The sequence below is a fragment of the Stenella coeruleoalba genome (genome assembly GCF_951394435.1).
Source record: "Stenella coeruleoalba genome assembly, chromosome: 15".
NCBI classification, from domain to species: Eukaryota; Metazoa; Chordata; class Mammalia; order Artiodactyla; family Delphinidae; genus Stenella; species Stenella coeruleoalba.
The window spans coordinates 73470098-73495058 of record NC_137161.1 but is presented as its reverse complement, the minus strand read 5'-3'; the positions used below and the strand labels follow the sequence as shown (position 1 = coordinate 73495058).

Genomic DNA, 24961 nt, shown 5'->3' with positions numbered 1-24961 from the left:
TTAAACAAGACACCATTTCCTGCCTCCTTTCCCACTGCTTCCTCTTATGTCTTCTCATCCTATTCTTCCCTAGTTTCATATCAATACACTGTTCTGTGAATTCATGGGGGTCACTGTGATCCCCCTTCAGAAACGAAGATCCCCTTTCAGGAATGAAGCACAAACTACCTCAGAGCGACCCCCATGGATAAGCCTCAGCCACCTTCAAGAATAGTAGCCTCAGCTGAGGAGAGCCACCTTACCCAAGGTCACATCCTCACCTCAGGCAGCCCTCATCTAAGGACTGACTGACATCAGAGGATAACAGTCAGGCCCTCTCACTCCACCTCCCACTTCAAACCAGCTCTGAAGGTTTGTCCCAGCCTCAGCTAGAAGCAGCTCAGGCTCGGGGCTTCCCTGGTGGTGCCGAGGTTAAGAATCCACCTGCCAATGCAGGGACACGGGTTCAATCCCTGGTCCAGGAAGATCCCACATGCCACGGAGCAACTAAGCCCGTGTGCCACAGCTACTGAAGCCTGTGTGCCTAGAGCCCGTGCTCCACAAGAGAAGCCACTGCAATGAGAAGCCTGTGCACCACAACGAAGAGTAGCCCCTGCTCGCCGCAACTAGAGAAAGCCTGCGGACAGCAACGAAGACCCAACGCCGCCAAAAATAAAAAATAAATAAACAAATAAATTTATAAAAAAGAAAAAAAGAAGGAGCTCAGGCTCTAACAGAAACATCAGGAGATCCTGGCTACCCCTTCTCTCACTCCATCCTGCTCCACATCAAAGGAATCCCCCATCAGCATAGTTCTCCAGTCTCACAGCTTGGATTGGAATAGTTCATCCAAAGCTCTGGGCGAAGCCAAAAGTCACAATACATAGACGCTTAGAGCAGAAGTCTGTTCAAGGGGATGCTGAACACAAGAACCGGACTAGATGCTATTTGTGGTGCTCTGCAGATCCAGCAACACAGGAGTGGGTGAGGAGGAAGAGAGAAACATGCCACTCAGATTGTATTGCACTTCTCAGGTTGCTCTTCTGGAAAATTCAGCCCCAGGAAAGCAACCAGCCTTCTAGCTGTAAATCAATTTCAGTTATTTCTTCCTTTCCTCCCTCACTTCCTCTCCCTTTCTCTTTCTTTCTCTCTTCCTCCCTCACACCTTTCCTTCCTTCTCATTCTTTCTTTTTCTTTCTTTCTCTCTCTCTCTTTCTTTCCATTCTTCAAACAATTTTTCCCAAAGATAAAAAAAAAATACTTATTACAACCACCTTGGAACGCACAACAAAGTACTAAAATGGAAAGACAACTACCAATCAGAGATAATCACTAGTAACATTCTGACAGCTCCTTCTGGCCTTATTAACATACAGTTCTTAAAAATCATAGATGAGGGGGGCTTCCCTGGTGGTGCAGTGGTTGAGAGTCTGCCTGCCGATGCAGGGGACACGGGTTCGTGCCCCGGTCCGGGAGGATCCCACATGCTGCGGAGCGGCTGGGCCCGTGAGACATGGCCGCTGAGCCTGCGCGTCCGGAGTCTGTGCTCCACAACGGGAGAGGCCACAACAGTGAGAGGCCCGCGTACCGCCAAAAAAAAAAAAAAAAATCATAGATGAGGGACTTCCCTGGCAGTCCAGTGGTTAAGACTCTGCACTTCCACTGCAGGGGCCGCAGTTTCGATCTCTGGTTGGGATCCCGCATGCCGCATGGCACGGCCAGAAAAAAAAAAAAAAAAAAGATGAGAACATATTTGAGGTAGACTCTTGCAGCAAAGGATTCCCTCTATCCAAGCCCTTGTCTGATGCCCTCCCACACTGACTCTGGGCTTGGTCATCCTGACTGGCTCTGGCTAACGTTGATGTAAAGGCCTGGATCTAAGTCCTTTTTTCTCTATATATAAATACAAATATATATATACATATTACATATATACATATATATATATGACAAGTATACCCCAAATATTTATTCTCATCTGGGATCACACATTATTACAGGTGTTTTTTTTTTTTTTGGCCGTGCCATGCGGCATCAATGTGGCATTGGTGCTGGTGCAGTAGTGGTCACAGTTGGTTTACATCCCTAGCATCAGTGCCGATGGGCTCAGTGCCCAGCAGTGGGAAGACTGGTTCCCTCATTAGGTCAGTTCTGCAACGTGTCTGGGCACTGTTCCTCGGCGCTCAGTGCCAAGGAGTTCTGAGAGTTCCCCAATGCTGACTGATAAATACCTTTTCTGTGCAGACAAGCTAGAGTGTGTTCTGATGTAACTGAGAATCTTGAATGACACACTGGGAAAAACTAAATTAGGGAAGAGATGTATCCAGAATGAATTGTATGTATTGTCTGGAGTCTAGAGGACCTTGATATTTAACGTGTGGTCCATGTGGACCAGTAGCACCAGCAGCACCTGGGAATTTGTTAGAAATACTTAATCTTACCTCTACTTCAGTCTTGCTGAATCCAAATTTTCATTATAACAAGATCCCCAGGGGATTCGTAAACACAGATTGAGAAGCACCGGTCTAGCAATTCCCAATGCTGCTGCACTTTAAAATCACTTGGGTACCATTTTAAACATTGATGTCCATTTACATCCTACATGACAACAATTGATTCAGGAAAGAGTCATCAGTGGAGCCAAAACCACGGGGCAAAATGTTGTTGGGGAATAGGTTTTCCCACACAGCTCAAAGAATTTCCCCACAGATGACTTACTAGTTATAAAGGGGGAAAAATGACCTTTACGGCAGAGAAATCTGGCAGACAATAGGCAAACAAGTGACACAACTTAACATCACAAATAATTAGTCAAAGTGACAGCATAAGCCTCCTGATAAGAACACGATATCACCTATGTAGAATTTCTGCCAAAAAATGATTAACCTGAATCTCATACTGCGGTGGCAAAAAACAGACAAATCCAAATTGACAATCTGAAGAACAGCTGCTCAGACTCTTCAAAAACTCGTCAAAGGGCTTCCCTGGTGGCGCAGTGGTTAAGAGTCCACCTGCCGATGCAGGGGTCACGGGTTCATGCCCCGGTCTGGGAAGATCCCACATGCCGTGGAGCGGCTGGGCCCGTGAGCCATGGCCACTGAGCCTGCGCGTCCGGAGCCTGTGCTCCGCAATGGAACCTTGTCAAAAAGTTTCACGGGAGTCTAAAAAGACTGAGAACTGTTCTAGATTAAAGGCAACTAAAGAGACATGATAACTAAATGCACTGTATAATCTCTAATTACATACTGACTTGAGGGGGAAAAGGCTATAAAGCACATTTTCAGGACAATTTTGGGGAAATCTGAATATTAGTAGAATTGTATCAATGTTAAATGCTCCAGGTGTGATAATTATAATGTGGTTTGTGAAATTAATTTTCTTAAACTCAGCTAAAATTGGAGTTGGGACAGGCCTGTAGGGGGAGCTCTCATGACCGCCATGCATCATCAATTGCTCCAAACAGGAAGAGACCTCACCTACACCTCCCACCAGAAGGTGCCTCTACACTGCTATCCAGCAGGGAGAAGAAGACTCTTTCTGCCCCATGACAGCCCAGCTAATCAAAGACTAGCAGCCCAACCAATGAGAAGCCACCATACTTTGGACTCCCAGCTTCCTCCAATGGATTCTTTGGTTATCACAGACCCTCTCAACTCCCCACTTTTCCCCATAAAAGCAAGTTCCCCTTCCTTGTTCTCTGGATTTGCCTATGGTGTGCTGTAGTTCACACGTTCCAAATTGGAATTCCTCTGCTATCCCTAAATAAACTCACTTTTGCTGGTAAAATAGCTGGCTATTATATTATTAAAGTTGACATATTTGGTGTCAGAAGTGGGGTCCAAAGGAGGTGGACCTGAGAGATGATGGCTCCCAGAACTGAATGAGGTACCTGAACCAAGCCCTTTATGCTCATTGCTTCCGTGGGTCACCACCTGCTTTCAGTTTGGAGTCTCATCTTGGTTTCCAAGCTCCACTCTTTTTGCATTTTGAGCTCTCGGACTTCATTTGGGATCTGGAAAGGTTTTGTTCTTTTTGGCTCAAGGCTTCATCCTGGGTGAGTACTCAGTTGCTTTCTGGAGCATGGCAGTGAGGTCCTCTTTTGGGGACCAAGCTAACTGGGATATAAGATTTTGTTTTAGTCCTTTTGGAATCTGGGTTAGGACTCTAGCAACTTTCTTGGGTTTCCAGGAGAACTTAAGAAAATGAGACCCTGGCCATCTAAACGCTCTGAGGGCAGCCCTCCTTTGGGAACTCCAGCTGGTTTCATGTTTAAAAACTATGGGCTCCCCACATGCACATTTTTAACTAAGTGGGCTGAGAAAACTAAAGGTAATTCAGAATTACAGTGGCCATTATGGGTAGTTTTCAGTCTTCCCAAACTCATTTTTTTTTATAAGACTAAATTGGAGGTCCATGGTTTTAAAATTAAACAAAACAAATGGTATATTTATTTTTATTGGTACCTGGAAGCTTCCAAATACACACAAAACTCTAAAATTACCTCTTTGCAAGATACCGTTTCTAAATTGGCAGAAACAACCAAAAAAGTAGAAAAGAACAAAATGACTAGGACTTCCTTGGTGTTCCAGTGGTTAAGACTCCGGGCTTCCAATGCGGGGGGTGTGGGTTTGGTGACTGGTTGGGGAGCTAAGATCCCACATCCCACATGCTGCACAGTATGGCCCCCCCCCCAAAAAAAAAAAAAAGAGAGAGAAAAGAACAAAATGACTTCTGAAACCTCATACTTCTTGTGTTCCCCTCCCCCAGGTTCTTTGTCTCAGGGGCCATCTTGTGTGTCTTCTCTGCCTCCTTTGTCTCAGACTCCACCTTGTGCTCTGGCCCCACCCCCAATGCCACTTTCCTCTTTCCTCTGGGAAAACCAGCCCCTTTAAAATCGAACCCTCTGAGGATCCAAATGCTAAACCCCTAGTTACTGTTTCTAAGTTATCTGGAGCAAATAAACAACTAGAAGGAAGGATTTAAATATCAACTGCCCTGGATTTTTGATAATAGGAGAAAAGTTGCTTTCTGTTTGTCTGTCTGTTGAAGCTTTTTGGTAAGTCACCCCACCCTGTTCAAAAGGGGGCACCTTGTTTTAAATAAGTCCAGGGCTTCACTGGTGGCGCAGTGGTTGAGAGTCCGCCTGCCGATGCAGGGGACACGGGTTCGTGCCCCGGTCTGGGAAGATCCCACATGCCGCAGAGCTGCTAGGCCCATGAGCCATGGCCGCTGAGCCTGCGCGTCCGGAGCCTGTGCTCCACAACGGGAGAGGCCACAACAGTGAGAGGCCCGCGTACCGCAAAAAAAAAAAAAAAAAAAAGTCCAACTTACGGAGCACCCTTAAAAGAGAGAACTCCAAACTCTTAGGGAGACAATAAAATGCATTCTTTGATTGGTATGCAGAAGCTTCTAAAAGACAAATTGACTCCACCCATAAACAGCTCTAAAAGCATTCTTACAGCATGCCAGAGACACAATTTGGATCTAACTATTCTTTTGAGTTTGTATCTGAGACATGGCTAAAATTTAAAACAAACCTAGAAGGTCCCTGTTTGCATCTGTCTGTATTTTCATTTGTGTCTATGTGTATATATGTGTTATAGATGTGTGGGTTTTGTTTTTTCCTTTTCTACCTGTAGATGGTATCGCTAAAATTAATTTATAAAAGAGCTCTATTTAATTGGTTTAAAAACAAACAAGCACTTATATGAGTTAAGATATAACAGAGACTGGACCAGGTGCTTTTCAGGTTTACATGATCTGAGATTAATGTTGGTGAATGAAAGCTAGTTTGGGATTTAATTAAAATAGGCATATCTTTGGAGTTATCAACACTGAAAATAATGCAGGCATACCATTTTTATTCTACCTGAGCTTACTGGTCAGATAAGTTCATGTTATCTTTGTTACAAAATTTGTCAGCAAGAAAAATAACTTGGTATGATAAAAAGTTTTGTGAGTGATCTAAACATGACTGTTGAAAACAAGTAAATTGGATGTGAATGAGATAAAGGTTTATAAGTAATGCTTTTAGGTAGCTTCCCCAAATCTTTTTGGTAACTTGGAATCTTACAGTTTTGCTATGTTAAATGATGGGTAATCATTAAATATCTACATCATTCCCAAGTAAGATAAAATACTGAAACATTACTAAAAATGGGTTCATTCACTTTGGGCTTCCTTTACAAAGGAATTAAAGATAGTTGGATCTATTGGTAAGCATGCCATATTTTGGAAATTTTACTGTGGGGAAAACATGCTTTTAGGAATTATGAAATGTATGCAGAAATTTGTCAATAACAGACCGTTCTAGTGAAGTTACTAGGAATAATAAGGGAAAATAACTCTGTACGCAAGGAAAGAAGAATATGTGCTTTTGGCATTAAAAGGTACGAGGAATGGAAATTTTGTTGAGGGAAAGAAAGTAATTTTGTCCTAAAATAAGGCTGATTGTTTCAGAATAGGAAAGAGGAAAGACAGGACAAAGCTAAATGGAAATAGTAAGTTGTAGAAGATTTGTGGAAAAAGAATCTTTGAAAAAAGAAACTTTATGTGTGGTCAAGCTGGTGAAGATTATAAAGGTTTTGAGACTAAGCTTTAAAATCAGTGGTGTACTTATATAAAACTAAAACAATTTTCTTTCATTTGCTAAAAGAACAAGATTTTCTTGGAATATTGATCTACTCCTGACAAAAAATTGTGAAAGGTTTTTCCTTACCTTTAAGTAATCGGCTTAGAAAACAGAGATTTCTATTTTACCAAAATTATTTCCTGTGCTTCATGTTGTCTTAGTCAAGTCTCTGATTAGTTAAGAAATCTTCTCAATATTAAAAGAGCTAAGTCTCCCTTACAACTATGTAACATTTTCTATTTGTCTTTGAAATCTTTGTTACTTTGATCAAAAAGATAATTAAGTATCATTTTATAATGATCTGTGGTCCTGTTTGTTAAGTTCTGTACCTATTGCTTGTTGAACCTTTGCAAAAATGACATGCCTAATAAGATGAGCTAGTTCAGCACTTTGAGGTAATTTCTAGCACTTACAACCTTGACTAAATATGGACTTTAAACAAGAAATGCCTGAGAGTTCTTCCTACCACCTTTCCTCGTTACTCAAATAGAGACTCAAGAGGTTTCTGATTTGTGTACTTCCCTCCCACATGGGACATAACAACCAGGGAAGATCCTTCCTGGCACCGAGGGACAAACCACTACGTGCAGAGATCCTGACTCTTGATCAGCAATGCTTTCCAGGAAAGATTTTGATCAAAAGGGGGAAATGTGGAAACAATTAAAGAAACCTCAGCTAAAACTGGAGTTGGGACAGGCCTGTAGGGGAAGCTCTCATGCCCCACCACGCATCATTGATTGCTCCAAACAGGAAGAGATATATACCTACATCTCTGACAGGAAGATGCCTCTACTTTACTATCCAGCACAAGAAGAAAACTTCTCTCCACCCATGACAACCCAGGCAATTAGAGACTGTAGTAGCCTAACCTGTGAGTACGCTCCATACTTTGACCTACCAGCTTCCTCCAATGGACTCTTTGGTTATCACAAGCCCGTCACAATTCCCTGCTTTTCCCTATAAAAGCAAGTCTCCCTTCCTTATTCTCTGGACTTGCCTGTTGTCCACCATGGTTCACATATCCCAAATTTCAATTCCTCTGCTATTCCCAAATAAACTCACTTTTGCTAGTAAAATAACTGGCTATTATATTTAAATTAGAGTTGACAGGTTATGTATAAGAGTACACTTATTCTTAGGAAATACATACTGAAATATATAAAGTGTCATGATTATCTACACTTTATTTTAAATAGTTTAGGGGAAAAATCCATATATAAAAGAGAGAGAAATAAAAACAAAAGTTACAAAATGCCAAATGTCAACATTTGGTAAACTTAGGTCAAGGGTCAGCACATTTCTTCTGTGAAGGGCCAGACAGTAAATATGTTAGGCATTACCGTCTCTGTTGCAATACTCAACTCTGCTATTTTAGTGTGAAAGCAGCCATATGTAAATAAACAGGCGATAAAACACGATATGGGAAATCGTGTACTAATTTTATCTCATTAAGATTAGAAAACAACCATTTCAAAAATTTCCTTCTCTGAAAGGACATGCACCAAAATGTTACCAATGATGACTCCTGAAGGAGCAGGGAGTTGGTGAAAGGGAACTTTATGTTTTACTTTATATATTTTTGTATTGTTTAAATGTTCAAAAGAATGCTTTGGGTTTTTTCTCTTTTTTTTTTTTTCATTAAGTTGCTTCTTGGAATAGTCAGCTTTTGCTGCAGTAACAAACAACCCCAAATCTCAGTGGCTTATAACAACAAATATTTGTTTTTCATGTTACATGAGGGCTGAGGATAGGCTGCACTTTGGATCTGTGTACTTTCTCACTCTGGGACCCAGCCCAAAGGAACAGACCTATCTGAAACACACTTTTCTCATAGCAGAGGGCAAAATCACTAGAGACCAAGCCAAACTATGCAATTTTTTGCTTTTAAAGTTTCTGCTCAGACATTATATGAGTCATTCCTGCTCACTTGCCAAAAGCCATAAGAAGTAACATGGCCAAACCTCACAATGGACCACTTAGCAAGAAGGTATATATAATCACCTTGCAGGGAAGGGAAGGAGTAATGGTGAAACAATTATATATCCTACTATAGGTCTGTTGAATTAATTAAATCTACTTGGAGGAAATATATATTTTTTGTTCTTATATATATTTTTTCTATTGACTTTTTTTCTTTTTCTTTTTTTTTTGCGGTACGCGGGCCTCTCTCACTGCTGTGGCCTCTCCTGTTGCGGAGCACAGGCTCCGGATGTGCAGGCTCAGCAGCCATGGCTCACGGGCCTAGTCGCTCCACAGCTTGTGGGATCTTCCCGGACCGGGGCACGAACCCGTGTCCCCGGCATCGGCAGGTGGACTCTCAACCACTGTGCCACCAGGGAAGACTTTCTTCTCATTTTTTAATTCCCTATTTGAAGACAGAGACAGAAGAGTTCTCAGCAATGCTTTTCAAACTATGGGTGCTAACCCATTAGTGAGTCATGAGATTGCATGGAGGCATAATCAACGTATTTGTTTAAAAGGACAGACTAGAATACAATAGAAGAGAAAATTATAAGAGAACATTGTACATAGTAAAGATAAGGACTGTTTCATAAAACTTTGGTTTCAGTTACATATATATGTATATATGTCCATATGCTGATATTAACTGTATATTTTGCTGTGAGTTTTAGTTAAAAAAATTTTTTTTAAAGCCTTGACCCAGAGGACAGGACAGATTGAGAGACTGACTGCTCCCCATTCCCATTTGGACTCAAGGATGCTGACACCAAGGATGAGGCTAACACTAAGGACCACAGGAAAGCCAAGAAGAACTTGGGGCACAAAGCCAGAAATGAACCAAGACATAAACTCAGAAAGCTAATATTTGCTGGACACTGACTCTGCCAGGAATGCATTAGCCCTCTGTGAACACGATTTCATTTGATAACACCCCCGCTAATATCCCAGGAGGTAGTTACTCTGATTATTCACATTTCATAGATGGAAAGATAAGGAAGTTAAGTAATTTCAAGGTCCTGCAACAAGTAAACAGCAGAACCTGGATTCATCTGGCCTAGGGCTTGTACTCCTGCTAGGCACTCACCAACATGGCTTCCAAGAGCAAGGGCCAGGTCACTCAAAGGAGGCTGAAAACCAGAGAGAGTATTAAAGGGCATGTGAGGTGTATGTTCTTGCACAAAAGTATAGACAGGATTCAGCCACTCAGAACAGCCCAATCGTAGTTGTCCTTTACTCAAGATACCTCATGGGGCTGCCCCAACCCTCATTCTCCAAGACATTGTTTATAGCCTTCACCGCTGTTCCCACACTGTCAGTGCCAAGAAAGTTCCTGATGGACTGTAAGGTTCTCTCCCATTCCTGGTAACCAGAGGCTGAGTTAGAGCCCCAAACTGTTCAGGCCTCTTATCCTGGCTCATGTGTGATCCAGGTGGGCTCTGGCCAGAACAACTGCTAGAAGGAGGGCTGGTTGGTGGGCATGGCTGAAAGTTCCAACCTTCTAATCACTTGGTCTTTCTGGTGACCAGCCCCATCCTGAAGCTATCTAGGGGCTCCACGCTATATCATCTCATTAGCATAAACTCAGGTGTGCTCAAAAAAATGGGCTCCTTATGAGTAACTAAAGATAATCCCATCACTCAGGAAATCTCAAGGGTCTCAGGAGCTCTGTGCAAGGAACTGGGAACAAAGACCAAATATATTTCTTATTATATCACACATATATAGTATGCTAACTTTTGCTCGAGAGTGAAGGGAAAATAAGAAAAATATACGTATAACTGATTATCATTACGAAATAAAACACAAGAAGGATAAATCAGGAAACAATGTCATTGGTTACCTACAAGGGGCGGAGGAGAATAGGTGGAAGTGATAGTCCTCTGAGCATACCTTTTTTTATAGATTTGACTTTTGAAAGTATGGTAATATGTCACACATTCAAAAATAAAATTAAATCAATAAGAATGGAAAGGAGGTAAGTTAAAACTGAAAGCAAACTGAAACAATGGAAATAATCAAATAAGCACCATAACCACACTAAAAAGAAAAGAAGAATCAACTCAAGTAACTTAACACAGTATTTGACTACATACCCTCAACTGGGGGCAGGGGTGTGGCGGGAGGGGGAAGAATTGGAAACAAATCCTGAACTCCTTTTGGTAGGTCTGCTGTTTGTAATGGTGTGGGCAAAGCAATTCAGAAACCATCTTGGATGTAATAAACCACTTTAGATGTAATATAGGATTGAGCAAATATGTTGATACGGTTGGGAGCCAGGATTCTTACTGAGGGAGGGACATATAAATACAGAGTGGGCAAAGCAAGAAATAACTCTGTGAGGAGGTATCAGTGTAAATTCATGATTTCTAAAATACGTATATGCATGTTGATATTATACATATGTATGAATATGCAAATATGTGTATGTATGTACATGTGCATACACAAGCATATATTTCCTAGCTCTGTCCATTGAAAGAGCCAGGAAGCAAAGGCACTCCAGTAGCAATGAGGACACCCAGTTCTCTGAACTTGATCTCTGATACCTTCACCACTACAAGGAGTCATGCTCCTCGCTGAAATGACTGAGTCCAGGCCTGGTACAAGATAGGCTTGGAACCCCACCCAGGAAGTAAGGCAGCACTTTTGAAAAAATGGGGTTTTGAGGGCAGAATGGAAGATGTGGAGGAAGTGCTGGAGTCAGCAAACCCGTTTTTTAACCATTGCGGTAAAGACCGGATTAGGGAAGAATCAGGGGATGCTCAATCTAGGGGGCAATTTTGTTAAGGAAAATTTGCATGGTCTCCCAGCACTGCTTATTCATTGTAAGGGAGAAAACACTAGCAATAATTAATTATATAGTATTTAGGTGTCAAGAGTCATGATGTATTTAACTCACTTTAAGATGGTTTGGGGGAAAAATGCATATTTTTATATTGTGCTGCTTTTATTTTTGCAACTTTTTGTAAGCTTGGAATTATTTCTGGATGGTTAAAAAAACAAAAACAAACAAAACAAAAAAATGCCAGTACATGGGAAGTGTCTGAGAGTCAAGCTCATGAAGAATGCAGTTTTCATCCAAGAGAGGGTTGGGGTCTGACTGAGTAATCACAGCAGATGAGGAGCTGAGCTAGGTGACCCCAGCTGATAGGATACAGAGGCTGAATCCCAGGCAGTGGAGGTGGGTATGGGCCTATTGGAGATGCCCAATTGTAGCTGGAGAGGTGAATGTCCACCACGAAGCCTGATCCAATAAGGCACCTGTGACTAATGCACACACCTGGCCTTGTGTGGCTTAGGCCACTGTCAGCCCTGGAGAATAAGCCTCCCACAGTGGAGATCTCCAGACACAGGTTCAGCATCTCCTATACCAACCTCATGTGATCCTGACCCAGTGGGGCTTGTTCTTGGCTCCATTTCTGACTGTGATCCCTCCTGTGACCTCACCTGCATGTGCTGACTTCTCCCTCCTCCCAGCAGTCAGATCATGGCTTTCCTCTAGGTTTTCTGGCTCAACAGGGTGCCCTCACCCTGACTCCTTGGTTTCCCTATGACTCAGGGCTCTGGCTCCCTGCCCCAGGACTCCACCCTGCCTATGTTCTGTTCCTCCCAGCTAAGGCCCCAGAGGAGGAAAGAGGGGGAGTGTTTAACCCAGAACCTGCCAGGTTACTAAGACCACCTCCCCCACCCCTATCATTGAAAGGACAACTTGGGACTTCTGGTTCTGTGAGCCCAGCTACTGACTCAACCATACCTGCAGAACACTGCAGATACACAGTGACCCAATAAACTGTAAGCAGATCAGTCCGGGTAGCTGGTACTCTATCAGGGGATTGGTTCCTGACTGCAGAACACACCCAGCACGTCACAGCCCATAGCCCTGAAGTCTGCCTGTCCTTCCCCCTCTCAAGGTCGCGGGTGTTTTGGAAACACAAGGAAGGAGCATCAAAAACAGGCTAGCTCAATAGACGTGATGCTTGGAGCCCCAAGTTTCCAGCTAACGCTTGCTTCCCAAGCTCTAGCACATGAGCTCTAGCTCTGGAGCAGACAGTCCTGAGTCTACTCCCATTTCTACTGCTTGCTAGGAGTCCTTACACTGTTATTTCACCTATTCAGCTTCAGTTTCCTCATCTATGACATAGGGATAATGCATGGTAGGCACCTAGCGCAGTATCTGGAACATGGTTGGTGTGCAAAAATAGTAGCCATTGATTCAGGAAAGAATCACTGATAGATGCTTGAATTAGTGAGTGAAAGTCTGATGAGGAAGAGGATATTTACATAATCTTAAAATATCTCTCCATAAATTATTTATTAATTCTAAAAGGGAAAACAATCAAAGGACACTATCAAGAGAGTGAAAAGATAACACACAAATGGGAGTAAATATTTGCAAATCATATATCTGATAAGGAATTAATACCCAAAATACATAAAGAACTGAACTTCTGCAACTCAACAACAAATACAGTTCAAAGGACTCAAATAGACATATATCCAAAGAAGAAACACAAGTGCTCAATAAGCACACGAAAAGATACTCAACATCACTAATCATTAGGGAAATGCAAATCAAAACCACAATGAGATGACGCTTAATACTCCTGAGGATGGCTGTTACTAAAACAAAAGCAGAACTGAAAAACACAAATGTTGGCCAAGGATGTAGAGAAACTGGAATCCAAGTGCACTGCTGGTGGGAATATAAAATGGTGCTGCCACTGTGGAAAAATGGAAAAGCCACTGTGACAGTTCTTCAAAAAGTTAAAAACAGGGAGTTCTCGGGTGCCCTAATGGTTAGGATTCCAGGCTTTCCCTGCCATGGCCCGGGTTCAATCCCTGGTCGGGGGACTGAGATTCTGCAAGCACAGTGCAACCAAAAAAAAAAAAAAAAGACACACACACACAAACAACAAAAAAAGTTAAAATAGAATTACTGTATAATCCAGCAATTCTACTTCTAGATATATACTCAAAAGAATTGAAAGCAGGGACTCAGACAGATATTTGTACACCAATGTTCAAAGGCAGAAACAACTGAAGTGTCCATCAATAAATGAATGGATCAACAAAATGTGATATATACATACAATGGAATATTATTCAGTCATAAAAAGGAACAAAATTCTGATACCTACTACAACATGGATGATCTTGAAAACATTATGCTTAGTAGAATAAAGCAGACACTGAAGGACATTAAGTGCTTAGAATAGGCAAATTCATAGAGACAGAAAGTAGAATAGAGGTTACCAGGGGCTAGAGAAAGAGGGGGAATGGGGAATTACTGTTTAATGGGTACAGAGTTTTAGTTTGGGGTGATAAAAAAGTTCTGAAAATATACAGTGGTGATGATTGCACAACACTGTGAATATACTGAATTGTTAAACTAAAAATGGTTAAAATGATAAATTTTATGTTATATGTATATTTTACCACAATTTTTTAAATGTAAGGGGTACTAAGGTCTGAAGCAGTGTGGGTCCCTTTGAACTCTCTAAACTGACTGGCTTCCTTGACAGTGCCTCACAGTGAGAAGACACTGTGAGGGATAAAGTCAAAATTGAGCAATACAGGGACAATAGAGAGACAAAGAAAGTCAAAATTGAGCAAAACAGGGACAATAGAGAGACAAAGAAAGAAGAGGTCTAAATCAGGGCCTTAAAGGGCTAGACCATAATATTTTTGGCTTGTAGGCTACACGGTCCATGTTGCAACTGCTCAATTTTGCAGATTTGGCCTGAGAGCAGCCATAAACATATGTAAATGAATGAGCAGGGCTGTGGTCTAATAAAACCTTATTTACAAAAAAACAGGTGGCCTTTGCCAATCCTTGGTCTAAAAAAAAGAGTGGGAGGGGAACAGAGTCAGCAAGCCACCATATTTTTAAATATTATATGAAAACAACAAAAGAGGGACGTTTGTGAAGTTTGTAAAACCATCCTGAACCACACAACTCCTTCTAAAAGTTCCAGAAAAGTAATTTCATATAAAAATAAACAGCAGAAAATTATTGGGGTCAAATTTCATACAAGGTTATTATTAAAAAAAAAAAGAGTATAACATTTCTATAAGCTAATGAGCACACCAGAAATACATGCACACGAAACAGCTCAAATTGCAACCTACTATTTTAAAACCAGCTAAAAATTAATAAGAAATGATACATGACATGAATGAACCACAGTAAATAAAGTTACAAAAACTCATAAATAAGAGTTTTACTTTACTCAGAGTAAAAATTAGAAGGGGAAAAAATGAAGACTAAATTAGAAGAAACATAAGACCAAATAAATGCAATTAAAAAAATGTCTTAAGGAAAATAGGAGGAAATTTTTTAAAGAAATCATAGAAGAGGGCTTCACTGGTGGTGCAGTGGTTAAGAACTGCCAATGCAGGGGACACGGGTTTGAGCCCAGCTTTGGGAAGATCCCACATGCCGTGGAGCAACTAAGCCCGTGCACCACAACTACTGAGCCTGTACTCTACAGCCTGCGCGCCACAACTACTAAGCCCATGTGCCACAACTACTGAAGCCCACATGCCTAGAGCCCATGCTCTGCAACAAGAGAAGCCACCACAATGAGAAGCCTGCACACCACAACGAAGAGTAGAGCCCGCTCCCCACACTAGAGAAAGCCCACGTGCAGCAATGAAGACCCAGTGCGGTCAAAAATAAAATAAACAAATTTATTTTTTTAAAAAAAGAAATCATAGAAGAGAGCAAAATGATCTGAATGAAAATGACAAATATGGAAGATAGGCAAAGAACTAATACAGAATATAGAAGTCTCTGAAGCAAAGAAGTGAAGCAAATGAACAGAATAAATATAAAAATCAAGAAAATAGGGCTTCCCTGGTGGCACAGTGGTTGAGAGTCCACCTGCCGATGCAGGGGACACAGGTTCGTGCCCCGGTCCGGGAAGATCCCACATGCCGCGGAGCGGCTGGGCCCGTGAGCCATGGCCGCTGAGCCTGCGCGTCCGGAGCCTGTGCTCCACAACGGGAGAGGCCACGGCAGTGAGAGGCCCGCGTACCGCAAAAAAAAAAAAAAAAAAGGGGGGGGGGCAAAAATCAAGAAAATAGATAAAAAATCAAGGTATATATATCTTGGTATAAAATATGTATAAAATCAAGAAAGTATGTAAAAAAATTCCAGAAATGTTCCCAAATTGAAGAAAAAAATATCTCAAACTATATATACACCATACGCATCTAAGAATACTTGACTCAAACAACCACTGCCAAGACATATTCTAGCAAATTCACCAGACTCTCAGGAGAAAAAAAAAATCCTTTGAGCATCTAGGCAAAAAAAAAGAAAAAAGAAGAAAAGCAAGTGGCTTATACAAGAAACAAAATGAGGATACTGTCAGACTTTTTAACATAAGTGCTTGATGCCAGAAGAAAATAGAGTAACTGAATATTTTAAATTCAAGGAAAAGAAAATGTGACTCAAGGACTTTGTATCCAGGAAAATTGACTTTCAGATATAAAAAGCACATACTATTATCAACATGCAAGAGCTCAGGAGGGGTTTTCTGGAGAATGGCGGGTATGAGCCAAATCTTGAGTTACAACTTGGATACCTGAAGAAGTAATGTAGTATAAGCAGATGGCACAGTATTCACAAAAACATAGGGATAGGAAAACAAAGAATATTTTCAAGGAATGTTCTTTCTTTCACTAACTTTTACTCATCCTTCAAGTCCAAACATTCCTTTCTCAGAGAACCTTTCCTGATTCTACCAGACTAGGTCAGGTTCTCTGTTATAGGCTCTCTTAGCTCATTCTCACTTCTAATTCCAACTGTAGTTATAATGAAATAATGAATTATGAAACTGATCAGTTAGCATCTCTTCCCCTAGAACATAAAGCTTTCTGAAGGCAGGGGCTCCGGATGACAGAGTCACATCGTACCTTCACTGCCTTGCATGGTAGACACTCAAAAACGTGTTCAGTAAATGAATGAGTGGATCCATTCAGCTGGAACAGAGGGTTGTACAGGAGACTAATAAAGTTGGAAATTTTATTGGGAACCAGATTGGGAAGGACCTAGAATGCTAGTGTTAAATGCTTAGATTTTTATATATATTCACATGTTGTTTATCCACTTATCCATCAACAGACATTGGGGTTCTTTCTACTTTTTGGTTATTGAAAATAATACTGCTATGAACATGGGTATACAAATATTTGTTCAAGTTCCTGCTTTCAATTCTCTGGGGTATGTACCCAGAAGTGGAATTGCTGGATCATATGATAACTCCGCGTTTAACGTTTTGAGGAACTACCATACTGTCTTCCACAGTGAATGAACCGTTTTACATTCCCACAAACAATGCACAAAGAGTCTAATTCCTCCATATCTTCATCAACACTTGTTATTTTGTTTTATTTTATAATAGCCACCCTAACTGATGTGGATCTCTTAGTGGTTCTGATTTGCATTTCCCTAACGACTAGAAATGTCCAGCATCTTTTTACAAACTTATGGAACATTTGTATATCTCCTTTGGAGAAATGTCTATGACATACTTTTTTCTTAAAATTTTCAATATTTCCAGGCTTTGCAGTTCATCCACAAGTTTTTTCAAATTGTTGCAAATCTCAAAAACATTTTCCAACGTGTTTATTGAAAAAAATCTACATATAAGTGGACCCACACAGTTCAAACTCATGTTGTTCAAGGCCAACTGTAATTTCAACAGCTTTGAATGTATTGACTTGTTTTGTGGCCTAATGTATGGTCTGTTCTGGAGAATGTTCCATGTGCACTTGAGAAAAGTGTATTCTGCTGTTGTTGGGTAGAGTGTCTGTAAGTCTGTTAGTTCCAGGTGGTAATAGTATTGTTCAGGTCCTTTATTTCCTTATTGATTCTGCCTGGTTGTTCTTGCATTATTGAAAGAGGTACTGAAATTTCCTACTATTATTGTGGAGCTATCTATTTCTCCCTTCAATTGTCAATTTTTATTTCAAATATTTTGGTGGTCTTATTACATACATAAATGTTTTAAACTATTATATTTTCTTGCTGTATTAAACTTTTTATAATATCTTTGTCTCATAATCTTTTTAAAGTCTATTTTGTCTTATTAGTATATTCACTCCCACTCTTTTTTGGTTACTATTTGCATGAAATATCTTTTTCGATCCTTTCATTTCCAACCTATTTATGTCCTTAGATCTTAAGTGAGTCTCTTGTAGAGAGCATATAGTTGGGTTATGTTTTTCAAATATATTTTGCCCATCTATGATTTTTTTTTTTAAAGAATTTTTATTTATTTATTTTTGGCTGTGTTGGGTCTTCGTTTCGTGCGAGGGCTTTCTCTAGTTGCGGCAAGTGGGGGGCCACTCTTTATCGCGGTGCAGGGACCACTCTTCATCGCGGTGCCGCAGACCTTTCACTATCGCGGCCTCTCGTTGCGGGGCACAGGCTCCAGATGCGCAGGCTCAGTAGTTGTGGCTCATGGGCCTAGCTGCTCCGCGGCATGTGGGATCTTCCCAGACCAGGGCTCGAACCTGTGTCCCCTGCATTGGCAGGCAGATTCTCAACCACTGTGCGACCAGGGAAGCCCCATCTATGATTTTTGATTGGGAAGTTTAATCCATTTAAAGTAATTACTGATAGGGAAATACAACTTTTGCCATTTTGTTATTTGCTTTCTATATGTTTAATACCCTTTTTGTCTCTCATTTCTTCCATTACTGTCTTCCTTTTTGTTTTGTTGATTTTTTGTGACATGTTTGAATTCCCTTCTCATTTCCTTTTGTGTATATTCTGGATGTTTTCTTTATGCTTATCTTGGTGATTATATATAAAATCCTAAAGTTATAACAATCTATTTTTTATTGATACAAACATCTTAAATCACATATAAAAACACTCTCTTTTACAGCTCTGCCCTCCCCCTTTATGTTACTGATGTCACAAACTACATCTTTATATAATGGGTACCATTTAACATAGATTGATAATTTTTTACGCTTTTCTCTTTTAAATCCTGTGAAAGAATAAAAAATGAAGTTATGAAAAAAATTATAATACTGGTTTTTATATCTGTCCATGTATTTACCTTTACTGAAGATCTTTATATCTTCACATGACTTCGAGTTACTATTCAGAGTCCTTTCATTTCAACCTGAAGGACTCCCTTGAGCATTTCTTTTAAGGCAGGTCTAGTGGTAATGAACGCCCTCAGCTTTTGTTCAGCTAGGAAACTCATAATTTCTCCCTCAATAAAAGTATTTTTTTGGACTTCCCAGGTGGTGCAGTGGTTAAGAATCTGCCTGCCACTGCAGAGGACAAGGGTTTGATCCCTGGTCCAGGAAGATCCCACATGCCGTGGAGCAACTAAGCCCGTGCACCACAACTACTGAGCCTGCACCCTAGAGCCCGCAAGCCACAAGTACTGAGCCTGTGTGCCACAACTACTGAAGCCCACACACCTAGAGTCCATGCTCTGCAACAACAGAAACCACTGCAATGAGAAGCACTTGCACCACAATGAAGAGCAGACCCTGCTCACTGCAACTAGAGAAAGCCCGTGTGCAGCAATGAAGAGCCAACACAGCCAAATATAAATAAAATTATTTAAAACAAGTATTTTTTGTGTGTGGAAAAGTACAAAATTTACTATCTCAACCATTTTTAAGTGTACAGTTCATTAGCGCTAAATACATTTACATTGTTGTGCAATGAATTTCCAGAACTCTTTTCAACTTGCAAGCAAAACTGAAATCTATAACCATTAAACAACAACCGATTATCTCCTCCCCCTGGTCCATGGAAACCACCATTCTATGTTTGTGTTTATGATTTTGACTATATCTCATATAAGTGGAACCATAAAGTATCTGTCCTTTTGTGACTGGTTTATTTCACTTAGCATAATATCCCCAAGTTTCATCCATGCTGTAGCATGTGTCAGGTTTTCCTTAATGGCTGAATTATATTCCAGTATATGTATAGATCACATTTTGTTTATCCATTAATCTGTCAATGGACACTTCATTTTGCTGCCACCTTTTGGATAGTGAGAATAATGCTCCTATGAACATGGGTGTACAAATACGTCTTTTAGATCCTGCTTTCAATTCTTTGGGTATATACCCAGAAGTGGAATTGCTGGATTATACAATAATTCTATGCTTATTTTTTTGAGGTCCTGCTATACTGTTTTCTGTATGTTACACCATTTTACATTACCATCAACAGTACATAAGGGTTCCAATCTCTACATCCTCCCCAACACTTGTTATTTTGTTTTGTTTTATAGTAGCTATTCTAATGGGTGTGAGGTGATTCTCTCTCATTTTTGAGGGATAGTTTTGCCAGGTATAGAACTCTCAGTTCAAAGTCTTTTTTTTTTTCTTTCAGCACTTTAAATACATCATCCTGTTCCCTTCTGGCCTCCAAAGTTTTTGCTGAGAAATTAACTGATAATCTTATTGATGATCCCTTGCACGTGACGAGTCACCTTTCTCTTGCTGCTTTCAACATTGTCCTTATTTTTCTATAGTTTGATTACAATGTGTCTTGGTGTGGGTCTTTCTGGATTTATCCTACTTGGATTTTAAACTTCTTTGATTTGTAGATGCATGTCTTCACAAATTTGGGTAGTTTTTGGCCAATATTTCTTCAAATAATCTCTTCCTCTTTCTCTCTTCTTCTGGTACTTGCATATACATATATTGGTCCTCTTGTTGATGTGCTGTTAAGTCCCTAAGGATCTGTTTGTTTTCCTTTTTTGCTCTTGTGCTGATTCTTTCTTCTGCCTTACTGCACTTTCTGCACCTACATTAGGTTCACAAAGAATGAACCTAATGTAAACTATGGACTTTTAGTAACGATGTACCAATACTGGCTCATCAACTGTAACAAATGCACCACACTAATGCAAGATGTTAATAGGGGAAACTGTGTTGGGAGGGGTGGGGACAAGGGACTATACAGGAACTCTCTGTACTTTCTGCTCAATTTCTCTGTAAACCTAAAACTCCTTGAAAAAACAAAATCTATTAATTTTTTAAGGTGCAAAGCATTTCAATAGGCATTTTTCCAAATAAGATATACAAGTGGCCAATAAGCACATGAAAAGATGCTCAACCTTAGGAGCTACTAGGGAAATACAAATAAAAACCATGAGATAGCACTTCACAAACACTAGGCTGGCTATAATCAACAAGAGGGACAATAACAAGCAAAAGATTGGATTCCATCATTTTTGGCCATGCTGCGCGGCTTGTGGGACCTTAGTTCCCTGACCAGGGATTGAACCCTGGCCATGGCAGTGAAAGCGCCGAGTCCTAACCACTGGACCGCCAGGGAATTCCCTGGATTCCATCTTGGGTTGTTGGTGGAAACATGAAATGGTACATGTACTATGGAAAACAGTTTGGTAGTTCATCAAAAAGTTAAACACAGGGACTTCCCTGGTGGTCCAGTGGTTAAGATTCTGTGCTTCCACTGCAGGGGGCATGGGTTTGAACCCTGGTTGGGGAACTAAGATTCCGCATGCCACAAGGCATGGCCAAAAAATTAATTAAAAAAAAAAAATGTTAAACACAGAGTTACCATACGACCCAACAATTCCACTCCTAGGTACGTATATTCAAGAAAGGTAAACAGTCACAAAAGATTTATATATGAATGTTCACAGCAGCATATTCATAACAGCCGAAGAGTAGACACAACCCAAATGTCTATCAACTGATGAACTGATAAACAAAATGTGGTATATCCATTCAATGAAGTATTATTCAGCCATAAAAAGGAATGGTACAACACATTTGAGCCTTGAAAAAATTATGCTAAATGAAAGAAGTCAGATACAAGAGGCCATATACTGTATGATTCAGTTTACATGAAATGTCCAAAATAGGCAAATACAGACAGACAGAAAGTAGAAAGTAGATTACTGGTTGCCAGGGACTATGGGTAATTGGGAATGACTGCTAACGGATATGGGGCTTCTTTTAGGGGTGATGCAACCATTCTGGAATTAGGTAGTAGTGATGATTGTATAATCTTGTGATTATACTCAAAACCACTGAGTGGTATATTTTAAAATGATAAATTTTATGGTACATGAATTATATCTTTTTTTTTAAGATTTTTTTGATGTGGAACATTTTTCTCTTTTATAAGTCTTTATTAAACTTGTTACAACATTGCTTCTGTTTTATGTTTTGGCCCCTTGGCCACGAGGCACGTGGGACCCCAGCTCCCTGACCAGGGAACAAACCCACACCCCCCGCACTGGAAGGCTAAGTGCAGCTTCCACTGGACTGCCAAGGAAGTCCCTGTGAATTATACCTTTATTTTTAAAATATGTAAAAGGATTTCTGGCCAGTTCTGGGCAGTTTTGCTTCCTTTTATGCCCTTAGTTCATTGTGTAATTAAATAAGATTGACGATCCTTTTCAGGGTATGTGGTCTGTTTTATAGTTTACTGAGAAATGATCCATTTACACAAGCAGTAATAAATTGATTTCAGGGGAGAAAATGATTTAGCAAAGAATATACGGGAGGATTGATCCTCTCATCTCTCATTAGGGTATAAGCTCTTGAGAGCTGGTATGCTTACACAATGACTGATTAGGAAAACAGTACCCATTATTTTATGAACAAGCCTTGAATAAGTGGCAAGTCCTCTGAGGTGGTAGTGGGTCATACAGTAACTTTTAAGCAAAAAGAGGCAAGGAAATTATTTGGATAAACCTCTGAGAGTCAACTTCATCTTTTAAGAGTTCAGCAGTACCTTCTTGAAAGATCAGTCCCCTCAGTGCTGCGTCTCCCAGAGTGACTGGACTGGGTGTCAGTCTCCATGTTTGGGACATAACTTAATTATCCACTATACATTTAATAACTTTTGCAGAGGCCAAGGACAACATGGAAATAAAGATTTTTTTTTTCTTTTTAAAGAATAAAACAGTCACCTGGTCAAAAACTGAAGCCATACAGAAGGACATAAAATGAAAAGCAAGTCTCATAGACTCCCAGCTCTCCTTTCCAGATATGATCCTGGTTAAGTTTCTGTGTAAATTACAACCTTTTATTTCTGAAATGTTGATTACTAATGCTATGGGAATATTACAAAGACCATATTTCTTATAAAGGTTAAGTCTCCTAGAGCCTGTCTGACTTAATCAGAAACTTAATCAGAGGCTAAATTCAGGTCCCAAATAAAGAAACTTAAAATTTTCTTGAAATCCAACACAAAATTTAGATCTAAATAGATTCAACTTAAGAAAAAAATTAAAATTAAAAAAATACATATATATGTTAGCTTTTAAGTCAGATTTCATTTCATTTCTTCCTATCCATGGCAAAACAAACTCTTCAAAGATTTATAAAAATAGCACAAGTTGGCAGTCACCTGCAAACAATTTATTATTAACTAATTAAGCCCTAAATCCATGAGGAAAAAGCACCTAACACACTCAAGGTCAAAATGCAACAAAAATAATACAAGCACATGCATGCTTTGACAAATCAACAGCTCCTGGTAAAATTCCTGATACTCAAAAGAGAGATTTAAAAATAAATGCCCTGGGCCTTTATCACCTTCTGAGATGACCCATACTCTGTCTGTGGAGTGTGTTTCTCTCTAAATAAATCCACTTCTTACCTATCACTTTGTCTCTCACTGAATTCTTTCTGCAATGAAAAATAAAAATATAAATGCCCTGTACGTGTATGGCTGATTCATTTTGTTGTGCAGTGGAGGCTAACACAACATTGTAAAGCAAACATACTCCAATAAAAATTAATTTAAAAAATATAAAATAAAAAATAAATGCCCTGTTAATTTCAATGTTGCCTGTAAGCAGATCTCAACTGATCTTTAGATGATAAGGTTAAGATGAACATAACTGCCTATTGGCAGGGGTGGTGGGGAGGCTGAAATAACCTGGGAATTCCAAGGGGTGGGAAGTAATCCAATTAACAGAAGCACTGAAAATGTGATCTTACAACATGAGTACCAATTTGAAAAATTAATGTCTATGGGCATTTTCTTCCCCAAATAGGGAGCAGAGTGAATACGGGAAATTAATTTTTAACAATATTCCTAGGATCTAAGGCAACTACATGTCTGGGGCTACTAAACTCTCCAAAGCCTGAATATTAACAAGTTCTTCACATGGTAATTATTCTAATATTTTAAATTCAAAAACTGATGCAACAGTCAACAAATTCAAATTCTTATTAATTAACCTCTAGCTCTTCATATTCCATCCACAAAAAGAGCTACATAACTGTACCCTCTTCATTTTGGGGTTTTTTTTTGTTTCGAGCCACAATTTGCACCTTGTGGGATCTTAGTTCCTCGACCAGGGATTGATCCCATGCCCTCAGCAGCGAAAGTGCAGAGTCCTAACCACTGGAACCCCAGGGAATTGCCCTTTTTAAAAGATGCAAACAATTTGCCCATTGTGCAAATGAAGCTCACCTGGCTTCAACAGGCAGCGCCTGTCACAGGGCAGGAAACTGAAGGTATTCAGAAAGGCAGGTGACACGGTCATTCAGTCTGGAGTGCCTCTTTTCAACTGGAGTGAGCTGGTGCCCTATCATTTAAGACTAATTAGTGAGCTGTAAACAAAGCCCAGGCCAGCAGAGGAAAGGGGCCTTTAGACCTAATGAAGAGTTGTCCAGGCGTTCTCTTATCTCTGCTGTTCTCAAGGAAAAGATTCCTCTAAGGTGAGCCCAGTTCAGTGGCTCATTTTAACTTAGAGCAACTATTTGCTGCTTCGGGAGTTTTTAGCCATCTAACAGGATTCTCGTAACTCAGCTCTCATCCTAGCAATGCTCTGCATGCCTGCTTGGGAAGCTCCTGGGGAAGAAGATGAAATTAATTAGGATATGGCCCATCAAAGCCAGTGCAAGTATTTTACCAGCTGTGTACAGGGACCTTCCCACAACCATGGCAAAGGCCACAGAAGAAATATTTTTACCACAGAGAGTTCCACAGTATTGTCCTCTTGGACTCACTCTTCCTCTCTTTAGCTCTCTTCCCTGACAACCTCAGCCTATCCACCATGTTTCTTCTTTCAGAGGCACAAGGATTTCTTTTTAGCTTGTTTTTGAGAAAGGCTTATTTTTGTGGTTTACCCAACTAACCAGGAAATCAGGCCTGTTGGGATAGAAGGTAAAACCAAATAAATAATCCTCTGAATGTCTGGGAAATGGCTGCTGGGCCTTTCAATTTCACGAGACACTTGGGCCAGTTGTGCTCTTCTATGCTGGGTCCTCTTCGTCCATTGTCACGTCATCGTTGGTATTTTGCTTCTGCTCAGCCTCTGGCCCCGCAGGGAGGATGCTTGTGACGGTGTGGAGCAGAGCTTCTATCTGCTCCTCTGTCAGCCGTTCTTCACTCTCCTCCACCAT

At 40.3% G+C, this 24961-nt stretch overlaps 1 protein-coding gene across 8 annotated transcripts in view; it reads right to left on the bottom strand.

The window, feature by feature from the left end:
- CRCP (CGRP receptor component) overlaps positions 1-24961 on the bottom strand; it is a 129038-nt gene that overhangs the window by 48597 nt on the left and 55480 nt on the right. For 5 of the 8 annotated variants that reach the window (XM_079945717.1, XM_079945716.1, XM_079945719.1 and 2 more), the window contains one exon: positions 486-24961. In XM_079945717.1, coding sequence (XP_079801843.1) covers positions 24812-24961 — 150 coding nt within the window. In that variant the 3' untranslated portion in view covers positions 486-24811. Of the gene's footprint in view, positions 1-485 lie in introns of those variants that run through there. The other 3 variants (XR_013831655.1, XR_013831656.1, XR_013831657.1) reach the window with 1 other exon arrangement.